General features: G+C 38.8%; 1 protein-coding gene across 1 annotated transcript in view; it reads right to left on the bottom strand.

Annotated features, from left to right (window-relative positions):
• Nucleotides 1-22,583, bottom strand: part of cpne7 (copine VII) — a 56,641-nt gene extending 34,058 nt beyond the window's left edge. The window contains exons 1-5 of the mRNA XM_082161321.1: nt 22,502-22,583; nt 19,011-19,562; nt 6,910-7,092; nt 6,094-6,168; nt 3,318-3,392 (exon numbers count right to left, since the gene is read on the bottom strand). Coding sequence (XP_082017447.1) covers nt 3,318-3,392; nt 6,094-6,168; nt 6,910-7,092; nt 19,011-19,289 — 612 coding nt within the window. The 5' untranslated portion in view covers nt 19,290-19,562; nt 22,502-22,583. The remainder of the gene's footprint in view (nt 1-3,317; nt 3,393-6,093; nt 6,169-6,909; nt 7,093-19,010; nt 19,563-22,501) is intronic.
• Nucleotides 22,584-24,459: the final 1,876 nt, after the last annotated feature.

Here is a 24,459-nt window from a genome sequence, read left to right as displayed (position 1 = left end):
GCTCTCCGGAGAAGCCACTGAGGACTTTGTTCCTAAGTGTGTGCAGATGTGAGAGAGAGAAGTAGGCAGAGAGAGAGATAAAGGAAGAGAGAGAGCGAGAAATGGGTAGAGCAAAGAACGAGCCATTTAATATCCCCATTTCTCGCTGCATTAGTGTGCGACATCTCCACAGGGACGCTGAAAGAGGAGGTGCCCCCACTATCTGGTTGTCAAGGTAACATCTTGCCAGTGGTTTGAGTGAAGACTGATTTAGACAAGTGATTTGTCTGTTGTTCGCATTCATCACATGCATCGCACCTCTGAAATATGTCATTGCGTTTGCAAAGTTCACTATGGACCAATGATGATAACCGGCTGCTCATTATTCCCAGGAGACATTTAAGGCTCTCAGACTCCAATGAGACAAGAACCTTAACGGCATTTTCCTTTAACAGATGGCTTAATGCACAGATTAAAGGTTAATTCCGTGCTTGTCTTTTATGATCCGATGAAAAAGAGAGCTATCAATGTCCCCTGAAAAAGACAAAATGTGTGCTAATATCTGCAAAGAACCCAATGTGAAGGTACAGCGCCAAATTAAGCATTAAAAATCACAGAGAAATTGCCATGTGAAGAGTCTTTGATAAATGTCACATAACCCAGGGCGACTTATCGATTCAAGATGCATTAGCGACTTCTTCATAAAGAGAAATGGCATTCACATAAAGGCACAGACGTCTCTAGAATGAGTCACGTGCAGAAGCTGTCATGAAGTCCAATTTAGTTTGATTTGCCAATGTGTCCATTTTGTTTAAATCATATCCGTCTGTATTCAGAGAAAGCCAACGTTATTTGAACAGACAGATCTTGTCCTAAGATAGCAGCACAGCTATTATTCTGCCTAGCCGTTTATTAGACTCCATCCATCCTCTCGCTGTGATTTCCGGGCCATGATGGAGCCAACTCTGGATTTTGAGGATGAGTGTGAAGAAGAAACGCAGATCAGCTCATGTAATACAGCTAATATTAACGTTGCAACACATTCAGAACTCCCATATTAATGAGTGCAATTCCTAACAAGTACATGAAGTCCAGTGAGCAATAATTAACAGACCTGAGGGTAAAAATGTGAAAAAGCGCGCTGCAATTTAAACAGCAATTACAAGAGGGGGGACAATAAAATCCCCGTCCCTGAAAAAGAGCATTAAAATGGTAAGCTGATGAATATGTCGCGGCTGATTGCAGAGATAGCTTGAAATGAAAGTGAGAATTCAATTTTATTGCCTTATGGAATTTGCCATCATTAGCCTTTCAGAATTAGCCTAGTTAATGTTCTGTTGGGCAGGCGGACAAGCTCGTTGCTAGTACAGAAATAAATTAGTGATGTGACCGTGTAGCCTCTGCTTTCATGCATATGCAATGTGCAAAGAATGTGGTTCCATATTCTAAACACGATTTACTGCGTCAGCAAATGTATTTTACCAAGAGAAACCCTACTTTAACAAACTTGAGATGACATGCTGGATTAGTTTAATGCATTTTTAAGTTTAAGAGATGGAGGAGTATCTACAGGCATGGGATATGAGAGGGCCCCACATGATATGATATTATGGATACATTTGTATAGAGCTGTTTTCACACTGCATAGAAGCTGTGGATATACTGTGCGTTTAACCAGAGGCACAGAGATGGCATACATGTATTTACACAGATTGACAATTGCAGGAAACGTGCATTGATTGTTGTGTTGTGTGCATATCAGATGCTTTAGGTGCAGAAATTGCCGTCACAAGTTATATTATTACAAACATACACCGCCAGGCCCAAAAAAAATAAAAAAAATAATAATTTTGCGGTTTGGATTTTAATAGACAAATGCTTAAGAGTCTATGATTGGATCATTATTCCAGTGATTATTATGTTTCTAGTATGTTATATGTTTGGCAACAGTTCTTCTAACCCTATAACTGATGGAGTGTGCTTTTCATTCATTCATTCATCATGGCCATATTCCAGGATGACAATGTCCAGATTCATCAGGCTCAAACTGTGAAAGAATGGTTGTGAGGATCATGAAGAATCATTTTCACACATGAATTGGCCCCTCTGAGTCCAGACCTTAAATTCATTGAAAGTCTTTGGGATGTGCTGGATGAGACTTTACAAAGTGCTGGACTCTTGCACTGTCAATAGAAGATCTTGACCAAAAACTGATGCAGCTCTTGATGGAAATATCACAACATTTGTTTCCATCAAGAGGTGCATCATTTTTTTGGAATAGTGAAAGAGGAATTGTTAGAGTTTAGGGCTTTCCATTCAGATCAACCAACCATTTCCATCTGATTAAAAGGGAAGAGGAATGGTGTTCCAGCACCAGTAAAAGATTTTGATCCAGGAACACGTCCTAGTTGGCAAAATTACAGTCAGCCAATGGTTTGCGTGGGTGCTTTGGCTTACTGTATAAGCGTCTCCAATCAGAATCACAGCCTGTGCTTTTTGTCATGAAACAGATGCCAAATAGCATTTCTGTCTCACTGTAAAAAAGATGAATAGACGATATATTGATTTCACCACCTAATGTGGGGTTGAGGGGATGTGAAGCTTGAGTGAACAAATCATAGATATTGATTAGCTTTTTCCCTTCATTACTTGAGATGTATGAATTCATGAAAGCCAGATTTAAAAAGGGTTGAGGAATGAACATAAAAAAAGCTGTTTTAAAGATAACCGCTGAGCACAAATGTCGCCCCAGGCTAAGAGGAAGAGAACAGCAGCATACGAAAGAGGAAGAGGGAGGGCGGGAGAAACAAGAGGAAAGAGTAGGAGAAGCATATGAGATGAGTGCTGAGAGTAGGACGAGGGCTGCAGAGGCGTTTGTGTAAGTACAGACACCTGCAGGACTCCAGGGCACGGAGAGAGCTGCGCCGTGGGCCGAGCTGTGTGGGAGAGAGTCAGCCAGCCGCCCTACGCTCCCTCCGTTAGCCCTCGCTATTCACAGAGCTTACATTCTCACTAGGAAACCTCAGCTGAATGAATAGGGTTTCAAACATTATGCCAAAGCCAAAACGAGAGAGTGGGATTTTATGTAGCCATAATAACCCTAATGGCTCTTAACAGGGCTGAAATGGATAATCCAAAACATTAAAAGTGAGTTGAAAGGCTCTTTGGCAGCTGCGATTATTGGTTTCAAAAGGTGAAAAAAATCACTGCTTTACAAACAAAGAATATCATTTACTGTCACTAAGTCTACTTTAATGAGTGTAAACTCTGAGTTGTTTATGCTTGACAACCTGATTTATTTATTTTTATTATTGAAAAAGAAAAACATCCCTCCTTACCTTGTCATCTAACTTCTTGGCACAGAAGGAAAGCTCCAAGTAACCATTGTTCCCAGAAATCTCTTCTGCGTGAATCTGGGGAAATAAGAAAGGGATTAGCTGAGACAAAGCCAACATACTGTTATTGTTTGTACTCTATATTTGGACACCCAGACTCCACATCCATATGTGCTTTTTAAACATTCTATCTATCTATCTATCTATCTATCTATCTATCTATCTATCTATCTATCTATCTATCTATCTATCTATCTATCTATCTATCTATCTATCTATCTATCTATCTATCGACCCACCCGCCCATCTTATCTTTGTGAGTTTTAAGATGTATAAATACCATCCATACACCCATACCATCCATCCATCTATCCACCCACCCATCCATCCATCCATCCATCCACTCATCCATTCATCCATCCATCCATTCACCAATCCATTCATCTTATCTTTGTGAGTTTTTAGATGTATAGATACCATCTATACACCCATGCCATCCATCCACCCACCCATCCATCCATCCACCCATTCACCCATCTTATCTTTGTGAGTTTTTAGATGTATAGATACCATTTATACACCCATACCATCCATCCATCCACCCACCCATTCATCCATCCACCCACCCATCCATCCATCCATCCATCCACCCATTCATCCATCCATCCATCCACCCACCCATCCATCCATCCATCCATCCATCCATCCATCCATCCATCCATCCATCCATCCATCCATCCATCCATCCATCCATCCATCCATCCATCCATCCATAAACCCATCCACCCATCTTATCTTTGTGAGTTTTTAGATGTATAGATACCATACACCCACCCACCCACCCATTCATCCATCCATCCATCCATTTATCCATCCATCCATCCATTTATCCATCCATCCATCCAGCCGATCTGGCTGTCCTTCTGCCCAGCCGATCCATACATCCATCCACCCATCCCATCAATAAATCCGTCTGTCAATTCAAACAACTGCCCTTCCCATCCATCTGCTCAGCCCAGCTGATCCATTCATCCAATCAACCATCCGTCCATCTGTCCTTCCATTCATCCATCCGCCCATCCCATCTAACCATCTTTCTGTCTGCCCTTTTGTCCAGCCCATCCGTCTGTTTGTCTGCCCAGCCCAGATCTTTCTATCTATACATCTAAAAACTCACAAAGATAAGTACCGTATAAACTGAAGATAAACTGTAGGCACTTGATCAAAAGTCTTGAGTGTAAATGTCCCTAACTTGCCTTTTTCTGGAAATGTTTTACTACATAATTTAATGTGAACAGTACTGATTAAGGAAGCCATTTATTGAGTTGTCTTTGACCTCTATTAGTTTGTTTGATAAGAAAAGAGAGGGTGAAATGCTGAAACCATCCCATTTTGTCTCGCCTCAGATCAAAATGTGATTTTGTCAGCATTAAAAAAAAATCTACAAACCAAGTGTAATCCAATGAGGAGGTCTAACAAAAACAGTATTTCTGTTTTTGTCTGCAGAGAAACTGTCTACATTTCAGTCTGCAGAGAAACTGCATTAAAACTGATGAGAAAGCAGAGAATCAACACCTATGATAAGGATGTGGTATTACGTTTTGTCTTACGAATGAACCTTGTCTGCCTGCAATAGAAACATGTATTAAAAAAAAAAATGCTTGGGGCATCACTTTTTTAATGTGATTTGTTTTGCATGTGTGGCTTGTTTGAATTGAGTTGAACTAGCTGTGATATTGTTATTGAAATACTATTTTCACATATTGGAATTGGTATTCTACATTATTTTACACCATGTTAGCAGATATTGTAAGAATATCAAGGGCCCGTCTACTTCCAGCGCACGTAACCTGTTATATGATATGAGCCCAGCAAACAGCAGAATTTAAGTTGGAGGTCAAACCGCCCAAACTACACAGAGTCCTTATACAGGTTAGACCGTGAAACCTGATGACTTTTTAATGCACCAGTGTTATAGAGATTCCCCATTATCTGTCTCTCAGCCATCACATACTAGTGGTTTCACTCAACTGTATCAAGAAATATTTTAGAGTGACATTTCATTCCAGAAGTAATAGGGAAAAAATCACTAATTTTGCAATGTGCAGTCATCCTCTGAGTATAGTGATGAGCAACGTGGGCAGGATTTGGCATTTAGTTGGCACTTAAAAAAAAAAAAAGAAAAAAAAAGGGTGGTCCTATAGACAGTGATGAATATCACTTCTGAGTGATAACTCAATGCAAAACTGTTTTTTGTATAGGGGTGAGTGTAGGTGCCAACAACCCACCCATAGTTAAGGACTGTTCACAGCAAGGATGATAATTAAAAGTCCACACCACAATGATAACAACAATATATAGTTGCGATATCTTTCAGAGTGATTTCTTTCAGCTGATATGCGATTATCACGTGCATTATCATGCATATAACATATACAGTTATCGTTATAGTTATCATTGATGTGAACAAACCTTTACAGACCTAATACTAAAAGAGAGACAGTGATTGATTTTGTCTAATTGAACACATTGATTTAGACACCTCTGGCAAACAGCGGTTGGTCTGTTAAACAATGTCTGCTATCTGACTGTCTTGTGTCTCCAGTAAAGTAACTCAAATTGTGTTGTTATTCTGTACACAAAATTAAAATGCCTTTGCGGATGCTAAAATTAAGTAAAGCCAGATGAAACTTCTACCAGGAGAGCTCTTTCAGTGAATGTGTAAATGTGAACAGCAGCAATTAAATATGAATTATGTGTGTCGATTGTTTCAACTCACTGTGATGGTGGATTTTCCAGCATATTTTCCATATTTCAGCAACAGAGGTTTCACCATCTTTTTTTGGGCCACTATCTATGGAACAGATTAAAAGGTTTTTAAGTCACCATGAAATCAAAATTGACAATTATTGTTTTTAATGGAATATTGCAGTATTTATTATAAATGATTTATCCATACACATCAATATATTTTTAATTCATGTTCCCTCATAATGTATAATCAAAATAACTTCCCCTCCCTCTTGCAGCGACATCTCTTCTCTGATGACGTGTTTACTGACTCGAGGGCGGGGCAACCTGTCACTCACATGAGATTGACCAATGGCAAACCACAACCATCAAATCAATTCCCCATGGACAAAATCAAGTCCCGCCCTACTTTTTTCTCTTGTTAGAGATGCCGTTTCACTCGGATTTACATCACAATAAGGAAACTTCCATTTCATGACGACTTTATTGCATATGCAGTTTTAGGAGTTTGTAGTGGCAATCACAGAGAACAGAGAGTGCATGGTAGAAGAAGAAGAAGAAGACTTTATCTGAACATATCGTTTGCCAAGTTATTTTTAATTTGTGCTGCTCTTGGTAAATTACGTTATTGAAATTAGTTGGCAGCTTGTTCTTTAATTTGCAGATTGCCAGTAGATCACCTGCAGAAATTCCCAACTCCCAATGGCGCTTTTATGGGATTTGGGTTAATTTCCAATTCCAATTCATTTCCAGGTTAATCACGCTAATTTGCCCTGTTTGGTAAATCCGGCCCTTAGTGTATTTAGGCAATATTAAATAAGTTGTACAGGAAAAGTGACATCACCTGTCCAAGCGTGCATTCCACACCCCCCAGGAAGTCGTCATCGCGCGTTCCAATACTGTGGGTTCCGTGGATGTCGTAAACTTCAAAGCGCAGTTTCTGTACTTCCTCAAAGTAGTAGTCCAGCATTAAGACTTTAGCAAAGACCGGATTCAGGTTACTCTTGATCACCTCAGTACGGTCCAGCTGAAAGACAGAACAACAGATCAGTCACCAGTAGCTGAAAACTGTCTGGAAGCATCTGGCTTCTCCACATTATCAAGAGTCAGATCACAGGCTGTGCTGTTTATTGGTTTGTTTGTGCGCTGTCCCTGGATGAAGTCAAAGAAGCGACAGCAGCGGGGATGAAGGCCTCATGAGTCTGATTGTTGAGAGCTTCCACACATGTAGCTGTGATGATCATGGCCTTGCTCTCGTACAAAATGCATTTGTTCTCATTTCTCATTCATCAGCTGTCTCTCGCCTCACCTCCCCCTGCTTTGCTATTGTTCTCTGGTGCACGTCAAAAACAAACAGAGCAAATACAATCATTTCTGAATTAAAACCTCACTGAGGCAATTAGCTGTAGGAGTTAATGCATCATTCTCCAAGACATTAAGGACATTAAGGAAATGTTGTGTTTAGAGATGCAATCTGAAAATATCAGTATAGGCATTGAACGAGACAAGCATTTGGGCTTTACTTTCCAATATACCAAAGCAAAGGCTGAACATACAAAGAATGGAAGTTCTACTCAAACGGAAATTTGGTTTTCACTTTATTTCGATGGTCCCTTTAACACATTCTGTTTACTATAAGTAACGTTGCACCTACATGTCTACATACTCTCATTATAGTGTTAGTAGTGCATTAGTAGACTGGTAGGGTTAGGGTTATATTAAGTTGACATGTAGTTGCAAAGATACTTATAGTCACTGTTGGGAAATCATCAAAATAAAGAGTCAGCAGATATTAAGCAAACAGACTACTAATACTCCACTGAGACATTTAGTTGCAATAAGTTCAAATAAACAATCCACCAAATCACTGGAGACCCTGCAAAGAAGTGCTGATGTTTATCACTGTTTTTGACACATTTTTTTATGGTTTTACTAATCCCATTTAGTATAAATGTATCCCAAAATAAGTCACTGGTTTTGAGCCAGAAAATTATTGCTCTGTTTGCAAAAAAAGGAAGCTATGGGATTTTGCCTCCTTAGACAGCGTCAAAGTAGTTTCTATTAGTAGCTTAGTGCAGCTGACTATAAAAAAAATTAAAAAAGGAAGGTCTGTTTATGAATCTGTGGGAAATTATACAGTTTTAAAGTAGCATCCAAACACTGCTAGACCGACTGTCATTCTCTGGTGTTTTTCTATAAAGGTCATTTGTTACTGTCACACAAATGTGGAAAATAACCATTTAAAATGAGCATGTGAGGTAATCAATCACTCTCCCAGTAAATCAGATTACCAGTCTCAAACCTCTAATGTGTGTGTATAGCATGTATCAAGCAGGGAATGACCCTCCTCCATCAGCCCATGTTTGACACAGTCTTTCTCAACGATTACATACAGATTCACATATAAAATATTCAGCCCTTCAATCTACTCTGCATGTGCCCTTGAACTAAGGCATACGTACTTATAGCGCAAGTGGTAGTTAATCAAACTAAAGGAGCTGGTATGGGACGAATCTTAAAAAAAACCATTATGTCAAGGTCATAATTCATCCAAAATCAAAAGAAGGAAATAAGACATTGTATTCAGCATAAAGAAAAGGACCATTATCCATTGTGATATTGTTTTCATGAGAATTAAGAGCATTTCCGCATCAAATTCTCATACTATAATGAGATACTGTAAAGTAGTATTTGTACAGAAAAGTAGTTTCACGTACTGCCTTTAATTTATGCTCATTTAAATTAAATAAATGTCACAATGCAAAAAAAAAAAAAATTTTATAGTTTTTTTTTATAGAGTTTCTTTATAGAAAATATAATTTTCCAATAGACCCGGACATGTTTTAGAGAGATTTGCATATAAACGATTCATAGCATATATATATATATATATATATATATATATTCCTGTAAATTCTCGCTTATCGGGCTTATGCTACTCTGAATAATGCCTGAACTTCGTATTTTGAGCACTTCTTGCGTTGTTTTTTGCCTCTTCACGATGACTTGCTTAATTTACTCCCAATTTGTAAGTCGCTTTGGACAAAAGCGTCTGCTAAAAGACTAAATGTAAATGTAAATAGCACTTGACTGTTTATATTTCAAATATACGACTTCCTCCTGGGAGGACAAAAATGTGCTGTTTTGATAGCTAATATTACTTTTGAGGAGCATCCTGGATGTAGAGCATGACATTGAGAAACCATTACTTGCAAAAACCTGTCGACTAGATTACTGCAATACTGCGCTGACCGAATGGTTTCTGAATCTCTATATAGGCTAGTTCATACCGCTGCAACTGGTCTCTGCTATCGCTCCAAACACCCAACTGCCTCCCGCGGCTCCTCCAATCACAGGAAAGCAGACCTCTTATCAATTCCAAGTACATCTGCTGCTGGAAAACCATTTTGTTACAGAACTCCCTAGTTATGGAACGACCACCGACAACATGCCGAAATCAGACACATTCCCTATACTGAAAACTCTGGCTGAGTCAACTCACGTACACAGCCTGGATCGTGCGTCTATGCCACGTGGAGTCTGAAATGAAATTATGATATTGTTAATCTTCCAATTAACTTGTTTTCTCAAGTTATGAGGTGAGGCGACAGGCTGTGTACCTTTGAGTGGATTTCTCATTAGAGCTTTTATCACTTACCTCTGTTTGCTCACTGCGAGTTTAGACTTATCGCCATATTAAGATTGTCAAAAGCTTTGAATAAACAAATAGGTGCCAAACTTCTGTTTAGTTCAGCGGAACAAATCTTCAAGTACAGCGAGTCAAGAAACCAAGAGGATCTTATTGTCACCATGAAGAACATCATAGTGAGTTATACAGCTGTAAAGGGGCTGTTAAATGAGCCGGTGTTTGTCTCTTTACCCCTTACGGTGGTTGCTTTATGATGTTTGAGCTGTTTAAGAGAAGCAGTGACAGAAAGGAAGTGATGGACAGCCTAAGAGTGTTGTAGAGAGATTACACAGCAGGTTCTTGAGGGTCTCAGTGCAACAGAATATTCTAAAATATGCTTCAGAATATGCTAAATTTACACATACTATGCAATGTTCACCATGAGAGAGAGTAAGTGAAAGAGAGTGCAAAGAGAGATATGAGTAGGCTTAGCTCCCACTCAATTTTAGCTCTTGATTTGCATTACAATGGCACTTCCCATTGATAGGTGCTGCATGAGCAGATAGTGGAACACCTAATGGCTCAAGAGCACCAGAGAAGGACTCAGTACAATATTGAGGCAAAACTCCACGTGGTCAGGATCAGTTACGAATAGTTACAATATAGCTGCATATGAATATGCCAACCCAGGCTCATTGGAAAAATTGAATTATTTCTGCATGATGATATTCTTCCACGGTTCATGACACTTTCGATGAGTGTCACTAAAAGCATGTTTGAGTTTTAACCAAAACTGATTAACGTGAATCTGGTCATTTTTTATTACCGTTGTCCCAGACAGCAACATAGTGTCGGCCCAGATCCGGGCCACATCTGGTACATGTGGATTCCACGCGTACCAAATGCTGGATCTGGGCCGTCACTACGTTACTGTCGGTGCTTATAATTGCAGTTCGAAAGTGATATGTCCGGTGAGTGGCGCCAAAAGGTTAATGCTCATTCATTTGAAAATTATCTACCACACACACTTAACCTAACCGATAGTGTTACAAGCAAACGTGAGATCAAAATGCGTTTGTTCAAGCAACTATGCTGTTTTAGCTTGCTACAAGTCTTCAAGCTCTTTTATCGTGACTTGGGTTTCACGGGACTCGTACCCAAGCGCTCCACATCACAAATGGGGTGGTAGTGGCGCAGTGGATAAGACACATGCCTTTGGTGTGAGAGACCCGGGTTCGAATCCACTGTGAGACACCAATGTGTCCCTGAGCAAGACACTTAACCCCTAGTTGCTCCAGAGGCGTGCGACCTCTGACATATATAGCAATTGTAAGTCGCCTTGGATAAAAGCGTCAGATAAATGTAAAAATGTAAATGCAGTGCTGTAACACGTGGATTCCACATGTACCAGATGTGGCCCGGATCTGAGCCGACACTATGTCTGGTAAACCGCATGAAAATCATTATTAATAGATCATTTGCCCCTGTAATCATAATTTTTGTAAAAAAGGAAAACAAGATGTTTGCGTTTTACTGTCTCTATTGTTAATTTCAGCTGGAAACTGTATGTATAGGTTTGCATTTTAGAAGCAAGCTAAAATGGCATGGTTGATTAAGCAAATGTATTTAATATCAAGTTTGCTTTTGTTAACACTATCGGTTAGATTTAGGGAAGCATTTAGTGTAGGTGGTACATTATTTTCAAACGCAATAAAGCATAAACCTTTTATAGAGCCACTCACTGGACATTTAGTTTCCGAACTGCCGCGATACGCACAACAACCAGTGTGATAAAACATTGCCAGATTCACATTCATCTGTTTCGGATCAAACTGAACCCGCTTTTAGGGACAATCACTGGACATTTCACTTTGAAAGTGTAGAGAAATGTGCAAGAGGCAACATAATATTTTGCAGAAATGTTGCCACAGGCATGGTTTTCCAGTTAGCCTGGGTTTACCAGCTTAGTGTGCTTGAAAACAGAATGACTATGCTGGTCCACCAGCACTACCAGGTCTAACCAGAATAAACCAGACTTCACCAACATGGAATTCCTGCTGGATGATGTCGGATTTTTCAGCAGCAAACACCCAGAATACCTTAGCAGCCATAGAAATATATATACATAGATGCCTCGTTATTGGCTGTTTCTACGCTGTAAAAAAATGATATGATCAATAAGTTATCATAACATGTGTTTTTGCATTGCTTCAACTCATCAAAATAAGTTAAGCAATTTTCTACTACTTTTTTTTTAAAGTTATACAAGATTCTACTTTTTTTTAAGTCAGTTTAATGTCATTTTAATTGAAATTACTTGATCATCCCAGTTGATTGTACTTCAAAATTTAAGGCAGCAACTTATTTTGGGCCACTACACAAATATTAACACTTACTCGTGTATCATATCGTACAAGTTTTAAAACACTTAAATAGACCATGGGCGTAGGTTTAGGGGGGGACGCAAGGTACTAGTCCCAATCAATATTTTGAGATGACAAATTTGTCCCCACCAATATTTAGCAAGCTCCTTTGAACTGCTATTTGGATCTTTGCGCTGCTATTTGGATCGATTCCAACGGCCAAAACAACGACAGTACAAGAAACGCCGTAATTTGATTGGCGGCGGTGTATCTGACAGGCTACACGCGCGGGCCGGGACTACTTTTGTGCTTGCACTGGCAGCGAGCGGGTGGTGTGTGTGTGTGTGTGTGTGTGTGTGCGCGCGCGCGTCGACGACGCCGACGGTAAGTTACCAGGGCTGTCTCTCTGCCACATACAAAGGCCAGAGTAAAACATTTTAATATTCCGTTTTTTGCCACTTTTTGTACTTTGTAGATAGATCAGCTATGCCACCCAAGAAGAAGAAAGGGGACATACGAAGCTTTTTCATAAAGCAGAGTGTAAGTAGGCAAAATAACTAGTCACACAAATAAACTAGCAGTAGTAGTGACTGACCAGGCTTTCAAATGCAGATTCTACTGTGGAAAATAGTATTGATTGGTGATAGTATGTGTTACCATGTTGTTACAGTTAAACCTAGCAGCAGCAATCTTTCAACTAAGGTTAAGAGTATTGATTAGGCTGTGCAGCACTGATAGACTCATAGAAGTCACGCTATCATGATAGAATGCTACGTTAGCAAGTCACTGAATGTTAATTAGCTGACCTTAACTTAGAATCTTGCAGTCAACATAAACAGTGGATCTGAGACATTTTTTCGTTTCTACATTCTATTTATGTAATGTATTTGTGAGTGAGTGTAGCCTAAGAATTTAATATTTAAGAATAGAATATATCAATAGAATTTGATATAGAATAGTAGATACAATTTTAGTATTAATGGAATACTGTAATCATGGATAATAATAATAATAATAGATAATAATAATGGATTTGTTGTGTTGAATGCATACTATGATACGTGTGTATTTTATTCATTTGTTCATTATTTAATTACATATAGAAAACTCATTCCAGGGGGAGGGGAGGGGGATGTCCCCACCAAAGCTGAGGCCAAACCTACGCCCTTGAAATAGACGTCTTTCTAAACTCCGCTTTTAATCCTGGGTAAAGGAACATTTCACACTTATTTACAAGCGGGGTTAGCACCGCTTTTTACCCGGTGTTATGAAACCCTGTTTCTGAGCAAAACATGTACAGTGTGAAACGATGCGGTGTTGGAATGTTACAGCTAGACGTTCAACAACAGACAATCGCAAACTCGAATTTGCATGCTTTGGAAAGTCTCGGAAACACTGCGCATGGTATATAAACAGTAAATTCTGCATTTGAGAGCAAAAATGTCAAAGGCTGACAAAAAACATGACAATTTGAGTGAAAAAGACACAGTTTCATTCTTTCCGTTATAGTCCGAAATGTCTATTCAGAATAAAACTCGAGTCGGCAATATGAGGATGCACAATGCTAGGGCTTTTATGTAAACAGGTCGAGTGCTGCGATCCAGTCAGTGACGCTGACACTGCAGATAAGAATGTTAACCTAGGGTTTACGAACGACCAGTGTGAAACTTCATCTTATGAATACCCAGGATTAATTGTCAACTATTAATTATGAACAGTGTGAAACGTGAAGCAAGATTATCCAGGATTCCATTTACCCAGGGTTTAGAATGACCCAGGGTTAACTTTTTCAAGTGTGAAAAGCCCTTTTGATTTTAACAGCGAGTGCTAACAGCATCTGAAATGTTGTCTGTTCCAAGATGGCGGACGCATCGTAGTGTCTGTATTGGTCAAATGTGGCATCTACGTACACATATCCATGCTAGCAGCTGCCTAGAATACACAGGCAGTTACATAGCAACACTCTAACAACAGCTTAGAATGTGTACGCAACCACACAGAGTTTTGCATAGGAATTTTCTGGCAGAATATCTGAAAATCTGTTTTTGTTTTACACTGGGAGAATTTCTTGACTCAATTTTGAACTCAAGTTTTTCTGCGGTGCAGTGCATAAACACATACTGAATTAATATTTTGTGCCCTAAGTGTATTTTTAAATCCAGTTTCAACATCAGGCTTTTGCTGTGAAGAGTCTGCATAACAAAAACTGATAGCAGTCAGAGATTTGGGAAGCTTTTTACAAACCACTTGACATCTCAACAAAACTGCCTAATGTGTTCATTCGAGCTATGATTTAAATGGATACGTTTAGCAAAACAGGACAATGGTGAACATATCTGTTGCTTCGATCATTCAGTTGTACAGCAGCAACAATTGTGATGTTGTGACAATTCATACGCTCATTACTTACACGAGAACATTAAAGCCTAATGTTTTACTTATCATATTCTGGCCATTCTGATAATATGATCATGGATCAATGTAACGTGTTCCACTTATTTAAGAAGCCATGGGATGTAATGGGAATAACATGGGAATATGCATAGGATGGGATTGAGAACGTGGAAAATGTGAAGCTGGGTCTCCTGTAAGCAAAATTAGACTATATCGACACATCCTAGACATGCATGCCAAGATCCCTGAAATCGGCTGGCAGACATTCAAGACAGAAAATGTAGACTAATGACGATGGCAGGAAAACAGCCTTGCATATATGTTTTGCGCTCACTTTGGCAAAATGCCTTTGTCTAATATTAGGCTTTTCTGCTCCTGTGAAAAGAAATCTGGAATGTGTAAAAGCTAATGTCAGGGAAAAGATCAAAATCATTAATTACATAAATACTGCCGCTCTTTGACTGAAGTGTAAAACCATGCAAATGATATTCACAGTGAGTCTATATTTTCTCTATGCGTAGAATATTGATGGCAGTGCAGTCTGTAAATATTCTGATAGCATTCTATAAAGCGGTCATTAGTTTGAGAGACTTGTATTGAGACACGGAAGGTTGTCAAATATGGATCTTCTATGCTCACAGAAGAATGCATTCAAAAAAATTGGCTTCTCCAAAACCAAAGCTCAATATTTCACATTCATTCATTTTACACAACACACTTTGATCACTGTTCATTAAAGGGATAGTTCCCCGATAATTAAAATTCCTAATTACTCACTTTCTCACGTTTTATTTCGATAATCCACTTTAGACATTTTACAAACTATAAATAACTTTGCAATGTGTCAAATAACTCTCATTAATTTGCAACATGTCAACTAACTCTCATTAGAGTATTATTAGACTTAGAGCTAGTAGAATAAGTTGACATGTACTTGCAAAGTTATTTATAGTCAGTAGAAAGTCTGTTGGAGGAGCATCAAAATAATGTCTTAGCAGATATTAAGAAGAGAGTTTACTAATACTCTAATGACTGCTAGTTGACATGTAGGTGCAAAGTTACTTATAGCTAGTAGAATGTCTAAAAAGTACGATACAATACAATACAAAACAGTAAGTCAGTTGTGGCTACTGTCCAGATCCCACTGACTTTGACTGTATGGGGAAAAAACAGCTAAAATAAAGATATTTGATGTGTTCGACAGATTAAGGTTTAATTTAATTAAGGTTTGGAACAACATGACAGTGAGTAAAAGATGACAGTGTTTTCATTTTTTGGGTGAACTATCCCTTTTAAGAGGCTGTTCATCCAGTGGCTATCATCAACCACTACAAACACTTCACAAAGAAAGCTAATCATGTTCACAATAATACATCTAAAACTATCACAACTTGCTGCTGCAGTCAGACTTAATCATTGGCGCACAGTGTGAAGATAATGCATTGACTGATATGATTGTCTTATCCACACTGACGAAAAGGCATTTTTTTCCATTGCAACACGACTCATCTTTGTGTATTTTCAAGATATTCAACTCATGTTGATTGTCAAAAACATCTTGGAAAACGAAGCCAGTGATGACTCATACAATGTCCACAACAACATCTCAATGGCTTTTTCATTTTCACTTTCCTGTTTTATGTGTCCCTGCTTTAAAAGGAATCTTTTGAAATGCAAGCTGAAGCAGGATGGCATCTCTCTTGTTCCCTGTGATGTTGAACGTGACACAGTTGTTGGAATAATGGGGCCAGGATTAAGATTTCATCCTTCAGCCTGACACATTGCTGTAGACAGTTTCACAGCTTTGCCGAGCTGTCTTCAGAACCGCTGCTGTGGCTCCAGATAAATTTTTTCCCCTCACAGTGACTGCTTTGATATGGAAAAAAACACCAGAGTGCTCTCTCTCCTTGCTTCAAGCGCCCTTTCCTGGTGTGCGACAATTCCCTGCCTAGATTCATTCCAAAAACTGCCCACTCCCCCCACTCGCATGCACTTTGAACAGCCCAGTCAACCTTCACAATCAAGCCTTACTATCAGAATGTGCGAAATTATACCCATCCAACACTTCTTAACCCAAAGCCTTCAAATGTAACACTTTTGTTGTGTTTTGGCCTGTTTTAAATTTGAATCATTAAAGAGTAGAAAGAGTCAATGGCTACACACTACAAGTGTACAATTAAAAAATACAATGCAAATGTATTTACTTCAGACTATCATGCTGATATTTGGGAAAACAGCCCTCTTGCTCATGTGATACTGCTTAACTAGCCTCTATCATATGATATAAATATGAGACAAAAACTTATACAGTGGCATTTTTATTTTGTCACTACATTTTGAGTTTTGGGGCATTTTATTATTCATTTTGGTGGCCTTTTTGCCCCATTCATTTCAAACCCTACTGGCCAGGCCAATTAATCGGTCAATATTGGTCATTTGCAAAGTATTGACCTTGTCAATAAATAGCGTTCATCGCCCGTTTTCCAATATTTTTGTGAAGTGTGAGTGTTTTCTTTAAAACAAATTGGATTCTAACTTGTAATTCTAAGCAATTTCTCTATAAATTCTAATCAATTTTGTGTACGTTATTTCCTATCATTAAAGGCTTAGTTTAACTAAAACATTTTTTATTTCTGTCCTTGTTTACTCATCCACATCTTGTTCCAAACTTGACTTTCTTTCAATTTCTAAAATTATTTCATTTTTGAACACTGCGGTTTATGTTTGCCTTTGTATTTTTGACACTTTGTCCATGCATTTAAGGTCTGATTAGTCTGTAACTGATAAGTGAGAGGCAAAAGGATGTTACCAAATAGGTCGCTGTGATTTTGCCAAGTAAGACATGTTCCTGGATCAACATCTTTTGATAATCCTGGAACAACATTCTTGTCTAAAAGCATATCCCTACCCATAATCCTAACCCTACCCATACAAATCTGAGGGAAATGAGAGTTGCTCATTGAGTTACCATTGCTGTAAGCCTAAATTCAGTAAACCTATTCCTCAAATCTGATTGGTTGATTAGAATGTTGCTCCAGGATCAAGAAGGATGTTCATCCAGGAACATGTTTTACTTGGTGAAAAAAACACTACTGCAACTGCGTGAATGTGATTTCCCCAAGTACAACATGCCCCTGGATCAACATTTGTTGATCCTGAAACAAAATTTTTTTTATCATATTCACTGAAACCGACACTATGCTCCGACAGAACAACATAAATCAGCCGGTTTTAGAAAACAACCCGCGCTTCTACCTCCGCCTGGAGCCTGTTATTTGTTTTGCAAAAATCCACCACTCCCGGTTCTTCTGGTCCAATCAGCGCAGGGCTGTGTGAGATCTGACTGTCAATCACAGTTCGTGCACACGCCACAGATCCCCCCTCCCCTCTCGCGCACGTTACAATATCACATGCACACGCCTGAAGATCGCAGGTGTGTTGGATTGTACGAGGCGTGATGCCGGAGAGAAAACAACCTCGGTTAACAACCAGAGCTAGGAGGTCCAAAACAACCAAGGAAAAGAAAATGATGCTTCGATGCTGAAGAGACGGGTGCGTTCACAGAAATTCTGGTGCACACGCACTGACGAGCATGAACTCGATGGGAGGGTGCTTGGTGATAGTGGGGGAGGGGCATGAGAGTTGTAAACATTCAAAATTTTGGCTAAGTCCCCTCAATCTGCCAAACTTGCCGACTGCAGCTTTAAAGGGATACTCCACTGAAAAATTACAATTCTGTCATCATATACTCACCCTCATGTTGTTTCAAACCTGTATGAATTTCTTTCTTTTGCTGAACAGAAAGGAAGATATCTAGAAGAATGTCAGTCACCAGACAGTTTTAGATACCATTGACTTCCATAGTAGGAAAAAAATATACTATGGAAGTCAATGGTATCTAAAACTGTCTGGTTACTGACATTCTTCTAGATATCTTCCTTTCTGTTCAGCAAAAGAAAGAAATTCATACAGGTTTGAAACAACATGAGGGTGAGTATATGATGACAGAATTGTCATTTTTCAGTGGAGAATCCCTTTAAGCTTACAATCAGGTATAGATGCTTCAACATCAGTGTTATTCACCTATCATTTACCCCTGATTTTAGGGATAAGTTGTGGGTAGGGTTTGGTTTAGGAGTATTAGGGGTTAGGAGTAAATGTTCAGATGGGAATGTTGATCCAGGATCAACAAAATATGTTGATTCAATAACATGACTTACTTGGCAAAATCACAGTAACCACTGAGACTGATAGCCTCGGTCACAATTAAGTTTCATTGCATCTTTTTTTTTCCCTTTCATGGCTGTATTTTTCTCTTACAGAAGAAAGAAAGTCATACAGGTTAGGAATTACATGAGGGTGAGTAAACAATAACATTCTCATTTTGGATGAATCTGCTCTCTAGATATCAGCCCATGGGCATTAATAAAAATAAATAAATTGGTTGACCAGTATTTATAACTAAACTGCATTATAACAAAAGCAATATTATAAAATAAATATTCCAATAGTGCAAAGACCCAATCAAGCCCCAATAAAGAGGAAAAAAGGAAAACTCACTTCAGTCCATTGACCTTGGTTCTGTACCATGAGCATGACGCAGGGGTCAGACTTATTGAGCGTGTCCCGGTCCAACAGGGACTTGCAGCAAACACGCAGCTCCACCTTGGAAACACAAGCAACAGGACCTCCTATGCCTGCCACTGGAGACGTGGCATCCTGAGAGTCACTCATGCTGACAGAAAGTTGAGTGCGGAGGGTCAGCGGGAGATGGGAGATGGCACTGTGAATCGGGCGATCTTTAAAAGCCTCAGTTTGATTGAAGCAGGACTCTCCCATTCATGGAGTCTACCTTTTAATGTGACCTTGTGTTGTTTCTTCGTAAAGCAAAAGATGTGAAATGTCTTTTGAAAGTATCTGTCAGTTCGACTTAAAGCTCTTTACGGAGAGACATCTCTATATCTGATTCACTATAGAGGAGAATGGGCTGCTGGGAATGGTTCAGATATAAAGGGATCAAATGGGGTGTTGTAAATCAGAGATGTCCATTAGTATTACAACAGGAAAATCCCAGATGAGATCTTCAGTTAACAGCCTCTTCACAACAGACGCCTAAGCAAGAAATAAGCATGTGAGGAAAAGAAATGTCAGGATGTACATTCTAATGATTTACTTTTAACATCCAGTGAATGGACAACAGCACTGAAACCACAATATCGACTTACATTGAATATAGGTAAATAAGTGAAAATCTAAACTGAAAAAAAAGTGAGAACTGTAAGCGAAGCGAAAGAGTGACCCCTGACCCGACGCATAATGTACTGATGAATGTGAAAGCGCAGAGGATAGAGCAAAACAAAACACCACTCACGAACTAGAAGTCTATAACGAGAAATGTTACCCCCTGGAGCCGTGTGAAGTACGTTTATGATGGATGGGTGCACTTTTTTGAGCTTCAAAATTTTGTCCTCCATTCACTGCCATTGGAAGAGCCAGGACATTTTTTTTATATATATCTCTGATTGTGTTCGTCTGAAAGAAGAAATTCATATACACCTAGGACATAATCCAAACGCAAATGCAAATCGCGCATTACCGTTTGCATTTTCGTTTAAGCGAACGCACAGTGACGGCCAAATTTAAAATGGAAATGCAAAGTCTGTTTGCAACTGTGTTTCCCATATCTTACGAGTCTTGACCCTGTCATATTTAAATAGCAATTTCAATTACCACGTCTGCTTTTTCACTTTCTCAGCGTCGCGTATGTAACCAGCCAAAACTCAAATGGAATCGCAATGGGCTTTATGCACAGCTACACTACTTCCTGAACTTCAGCCAGCTCTTTGTTTCCTGTCTGCCATTATTGGACAAACTGATTAATCCAGGTGTGTCTGATTATTGTTACTGAGGTCAGGCACACCTGGATTAATCAGTTTGTCCAATAATGACAGACAGGAAACAAAGAGCTGGCTGAAGTTCAGGAAGTAGTGTAGCTGTGCATAAAGCCCATTCCCTTAGTATTTCCATTTCCGATGCCTTACACGGAAACCTGTCAATCAGTGTCAAGGGTGGGATTATGCTATGGGGCGTGTTCGTGTTGGGACGTGACGTCACTCACAGTCGACCGTCAAGAGGTGATGCCCTGAACAGACAGACGCCGATTTATTGTAAACAATGGAGGTAGTTGGTGAAATTGTGGAGGACCTTATGATGCTCGTGCAGCAAGTTGATGACAGTACATCCTCTACAGATGTCCTCTTACTCAGAAGCATTTTTAATGGGGGGGAAATATCAAATGAGGTCCAAACAGAACCCAAAGACAACATGAGGGTTTAAGAAATATTCATTTTAAACTAAACCAAAGCTGTTGCTGGACACAGCTGCATTTAGATCAGCGCTGAATTCTTCATAATGACACTTAAAATCCCACTGCATTACAATCATTGTCTTTGGGTTCTGTTTGGACCTCATTTGATATTTCCCCCCATAAAAAAAAAAAACCTTTATCTCAGTGTCATGGAATTTTGTGACTTTTGTTACATTATTTGTCTAAACACACAAAAAACCCTGGGTTTGAATATTGTTCTGAAAGTAGCCTATGGGGGTCATTTTCATTTTTGGGTGAACTATCCCTTTAAAACCACTACTGCAACTGGGTGAATAACATGCAACATCTTTGTTGATCCTGGAACAACATTCCAATCAGCAAATTAGATTTGAGGGATAGGTTTACACTTTTTGTCAAGTTTAGGCTTTCGGTCAGGATTAGGTGCTTCTACTTCAGTGTTATTCACATAATTTCCCCCTGATTTTAGGGATAAATTATGGACAGGGATTGGTTTAGGGGTATAGGGAATACAATTGCCATACATATGAAGGGAGGACCGTGCACACAGAATGCGTTTTTGCACTCCTCTGCGCTGCTTTTCTATTGTTTTTGTTTTGTTTTTGTAAACATGAGCTAGATTCTTTTGCATCATCTTGCGCATGACGTGGCGTTCTAAACGCGACGCTCAAGTAAAAACAAAAACAAAAAAAAACGCGTCTCGAGACCTTGCGGGGTTTTTTGAAATTCCACTGCCGATGTGTGCCAAAACGCGTTACGTGTGGATGATCTTTTAAGGCGTTCCGATTAACTTGTCACGTAACTTTGTAATAAACCTCAGGAAGACTATGCAATTTTAAGACCCCCTCCAACCTTTTGTTTTGACTTTCTTTACGGTGTCCAAGCCAATTCCCGCACCCCATAATTCTGCGGTCATATTTCGTCATCACATTACCAATATCATTAATGGTGTGTTTTATGCATTATAGCTACTCAACCTTTAAATTATCAAATAAACAAAAGAGACTAGTAGGTATATATCAGGCAGCAAAGTGCTCCAGTAGCCTAGTGTGCGCGTGGTTCAGCACCACAGATCATAGACAGCTCCTCTCACATCTATATCACTTCACTACAAGAACCAATCGAGCACGGTTAATAATCTTTCTGGCGTTATACAAGACAATACACGGCTTGTGCCTGAAACATTATTTGATTTGAAGAACCACAAGTTAAACGACACATGAAACGAGATGATCTTCATGTAGGCTAACTGTCTCTTGTAGGCTACTGTACATTATTTTAGCATGCAACAAGAAAACCAAACTTTTCCCGTTTAACGCGAATTATCCAGTTTAAATGGCGTGATTAAAATGGAGTAGCCTACTATGAAGTGAGTGTTAATAGATTACACTTTAGTTCAACTTCTCTCGCGCGCGCGTCGGCAACGCAACGTTCCACAATCCACTTTATATCCTCTATTACTTGTCAAACTCGCGTGAATGTATGTGTCGATTAATTAATGCAGTTTATTACCTATTTATTTTACTGGCTCCCTTATCTTTCCGCAAAGACTTGCAATCACTAGCAAGTTAATTCTCATATAGTAAACACCCTAATCGTTTGTCCCTCATTGACATCGCATGCAAAAACATAATAATACACAATAAATAATACAATATAATAATAATAATACACATGACTATAAATAAGAGAGCTGTGTTCTTACCTGCTGTTGCTGCTGCCTCCTCTCTCAGTGTGTGTATGTGTGTGTGTGAGACACATGCCCACCGCGCGCTAGTTCATGTTACGTTGAAGAGCCACATTGAAGTGAATTAAACAGCTTCTTTATCCGACACCCTCAGCAGGAGAAATGACGTCAGTTTTGACTTACCAAGCTTGAATGAATGTGCAGAACTCATGTCTATATGGGTTATGCCATTTGCTGAATTTCTTTTTGTTTTGTTTTTTAAACACATTTCTATAAAATTCTCAGTCACACTTTATATTAGGTATCATTAACTACTATTTACTTGCATACAAAAATAATTGTTACAATGTATACTTAGCCTATTGTGCTCATGTTGTATTGCAAAACACTTGTGCCGCTATTGTGGTGGGAGACGGGGAAGGTTAGGGACAGGTTTGGTAGTATGGGTAGGTTTAAGGGTGGGTTAGGGTGTAGGGGAAGGGTCAACAGTGTAATTATTAGGCTACAGCTGTAATTACATGTAGATCATTTTTAGGCCTACAATGTAAAAACATGTCGCCTTTATGTGCATTGTATCAAATGATTAATTTAAATGTTAGTACAAGTTAAGTCAAGTTAAGACACTTTTAATGAAGTGGGAAATTTTTATAAATTGCATGTGCCACTTTTGAGTAAAATTTCTGTTTATAAACTTAGGGATACTAATGACAACCCCTGATGCAGGGTTGGCAGAGTTGACACTGCTATAAACAAAACTATACTAACAATTCCATTCAAAATCATGGAATTTTGACATTTAAGATACTTCCTTACTCAAATACAGAGGACATTTTCCTTCTAGTTTCATGCACTTCCTGAAAGGAATGATCATGTCATTTTGACAGAATTTTACATTATCTGACTTTTTTTATTTCAATATGCGATACAACTTTAAGTCTCTGAACCACAGCTGTGAGTGTTTTTTTTATTTATTCCATTAACTAAGAAAATTAGCCACTAATGTTTTATAATCAGAATGTTTACTTCAAACAGTTTTAATTTAATATTTTTAATGGTTGAATAATAATTATTTGTTTGGTTGAAAAGAGTGTTTTGATATCCTCGGAAATAAATTCCACTTGGATAGAAATGTTGTCATTGAATTCAAAGCCATTGATGCATTGACAATATACTGGCCAGAAAGGCATCTAAATGAAACAAGGGAATGCAATTATACCTTTTTATTGTCATTATTTACACATGTGTTACTGAAAGACACAAAGGCTCCCATTTTTTGTGGAATGGCTTAACGTCATGTAGCTGTTATCGGGATCTCAGAGTATAATGTCAGTGTGTGGCGTATCAGCCTGGCCACATGAGCAAGATGTTGAAGGCTCAAGAGTTATTGAAATGCTTTTATGTTGTTAGCTGATGCATTCTTTTTTCTTTTTGATAGCATAATGGCATAGCAGCATAATGGCAAAAGTGGTGAAAATAGCATTGTTAGACAACTCTTACATAATATTATTAGATTAGATACCGTACAATCTGACTAGGATTCTTTTGTGGGGGATTTTCAAAAAGCACTAAGGTCCAAGATGCAAATTTGCCTTTATCGCAAATCAGAAGAGTGCCATTAGGCAAGATTTTGAGATAAATTAGAAATTATATTCAATCATATATACAATTGGAGGGAGTTTCCTGTCATTTGTTTATTGAGCAGCACGGATGCATGTTGACGTCAGCTAAGCACAAACACCAAGACAGGATATAACATAACTTGCAAATCAATCAAGTTAATAGCAATTGACATCGTATAGCAGTCTGAAGGCTTACACAGAGGTAGAACCTAAATGCATGCAACAGATGCCACTGTACCATAACCTTTTTTGTTCCACCCACAACCTTTTTTTCTCTTCATTATTATTATTTGTTTAGATAGGACAGTAGTTTCACTCATAAAAATAAAGGTTCTTTATTGGCATCTATAACTCCAT

Source organism: Leuciscus leuciscus, assembly GCF_965113295.1.
Source record: "Leuciscus leuciscus genome assembly, chromosome: 2".
NCBI lineage: Eukaryota > Metazoa > Chordata > Actinopteri > Cypriniformes > Leuciscidae > Leuciscus > Leuciscus leuciscus.
The sequence above is the reverse complement of the archived record's forward strand: the minus strand, read 5'-3'. Positions and strand labels throughout refer to the sequence as shown.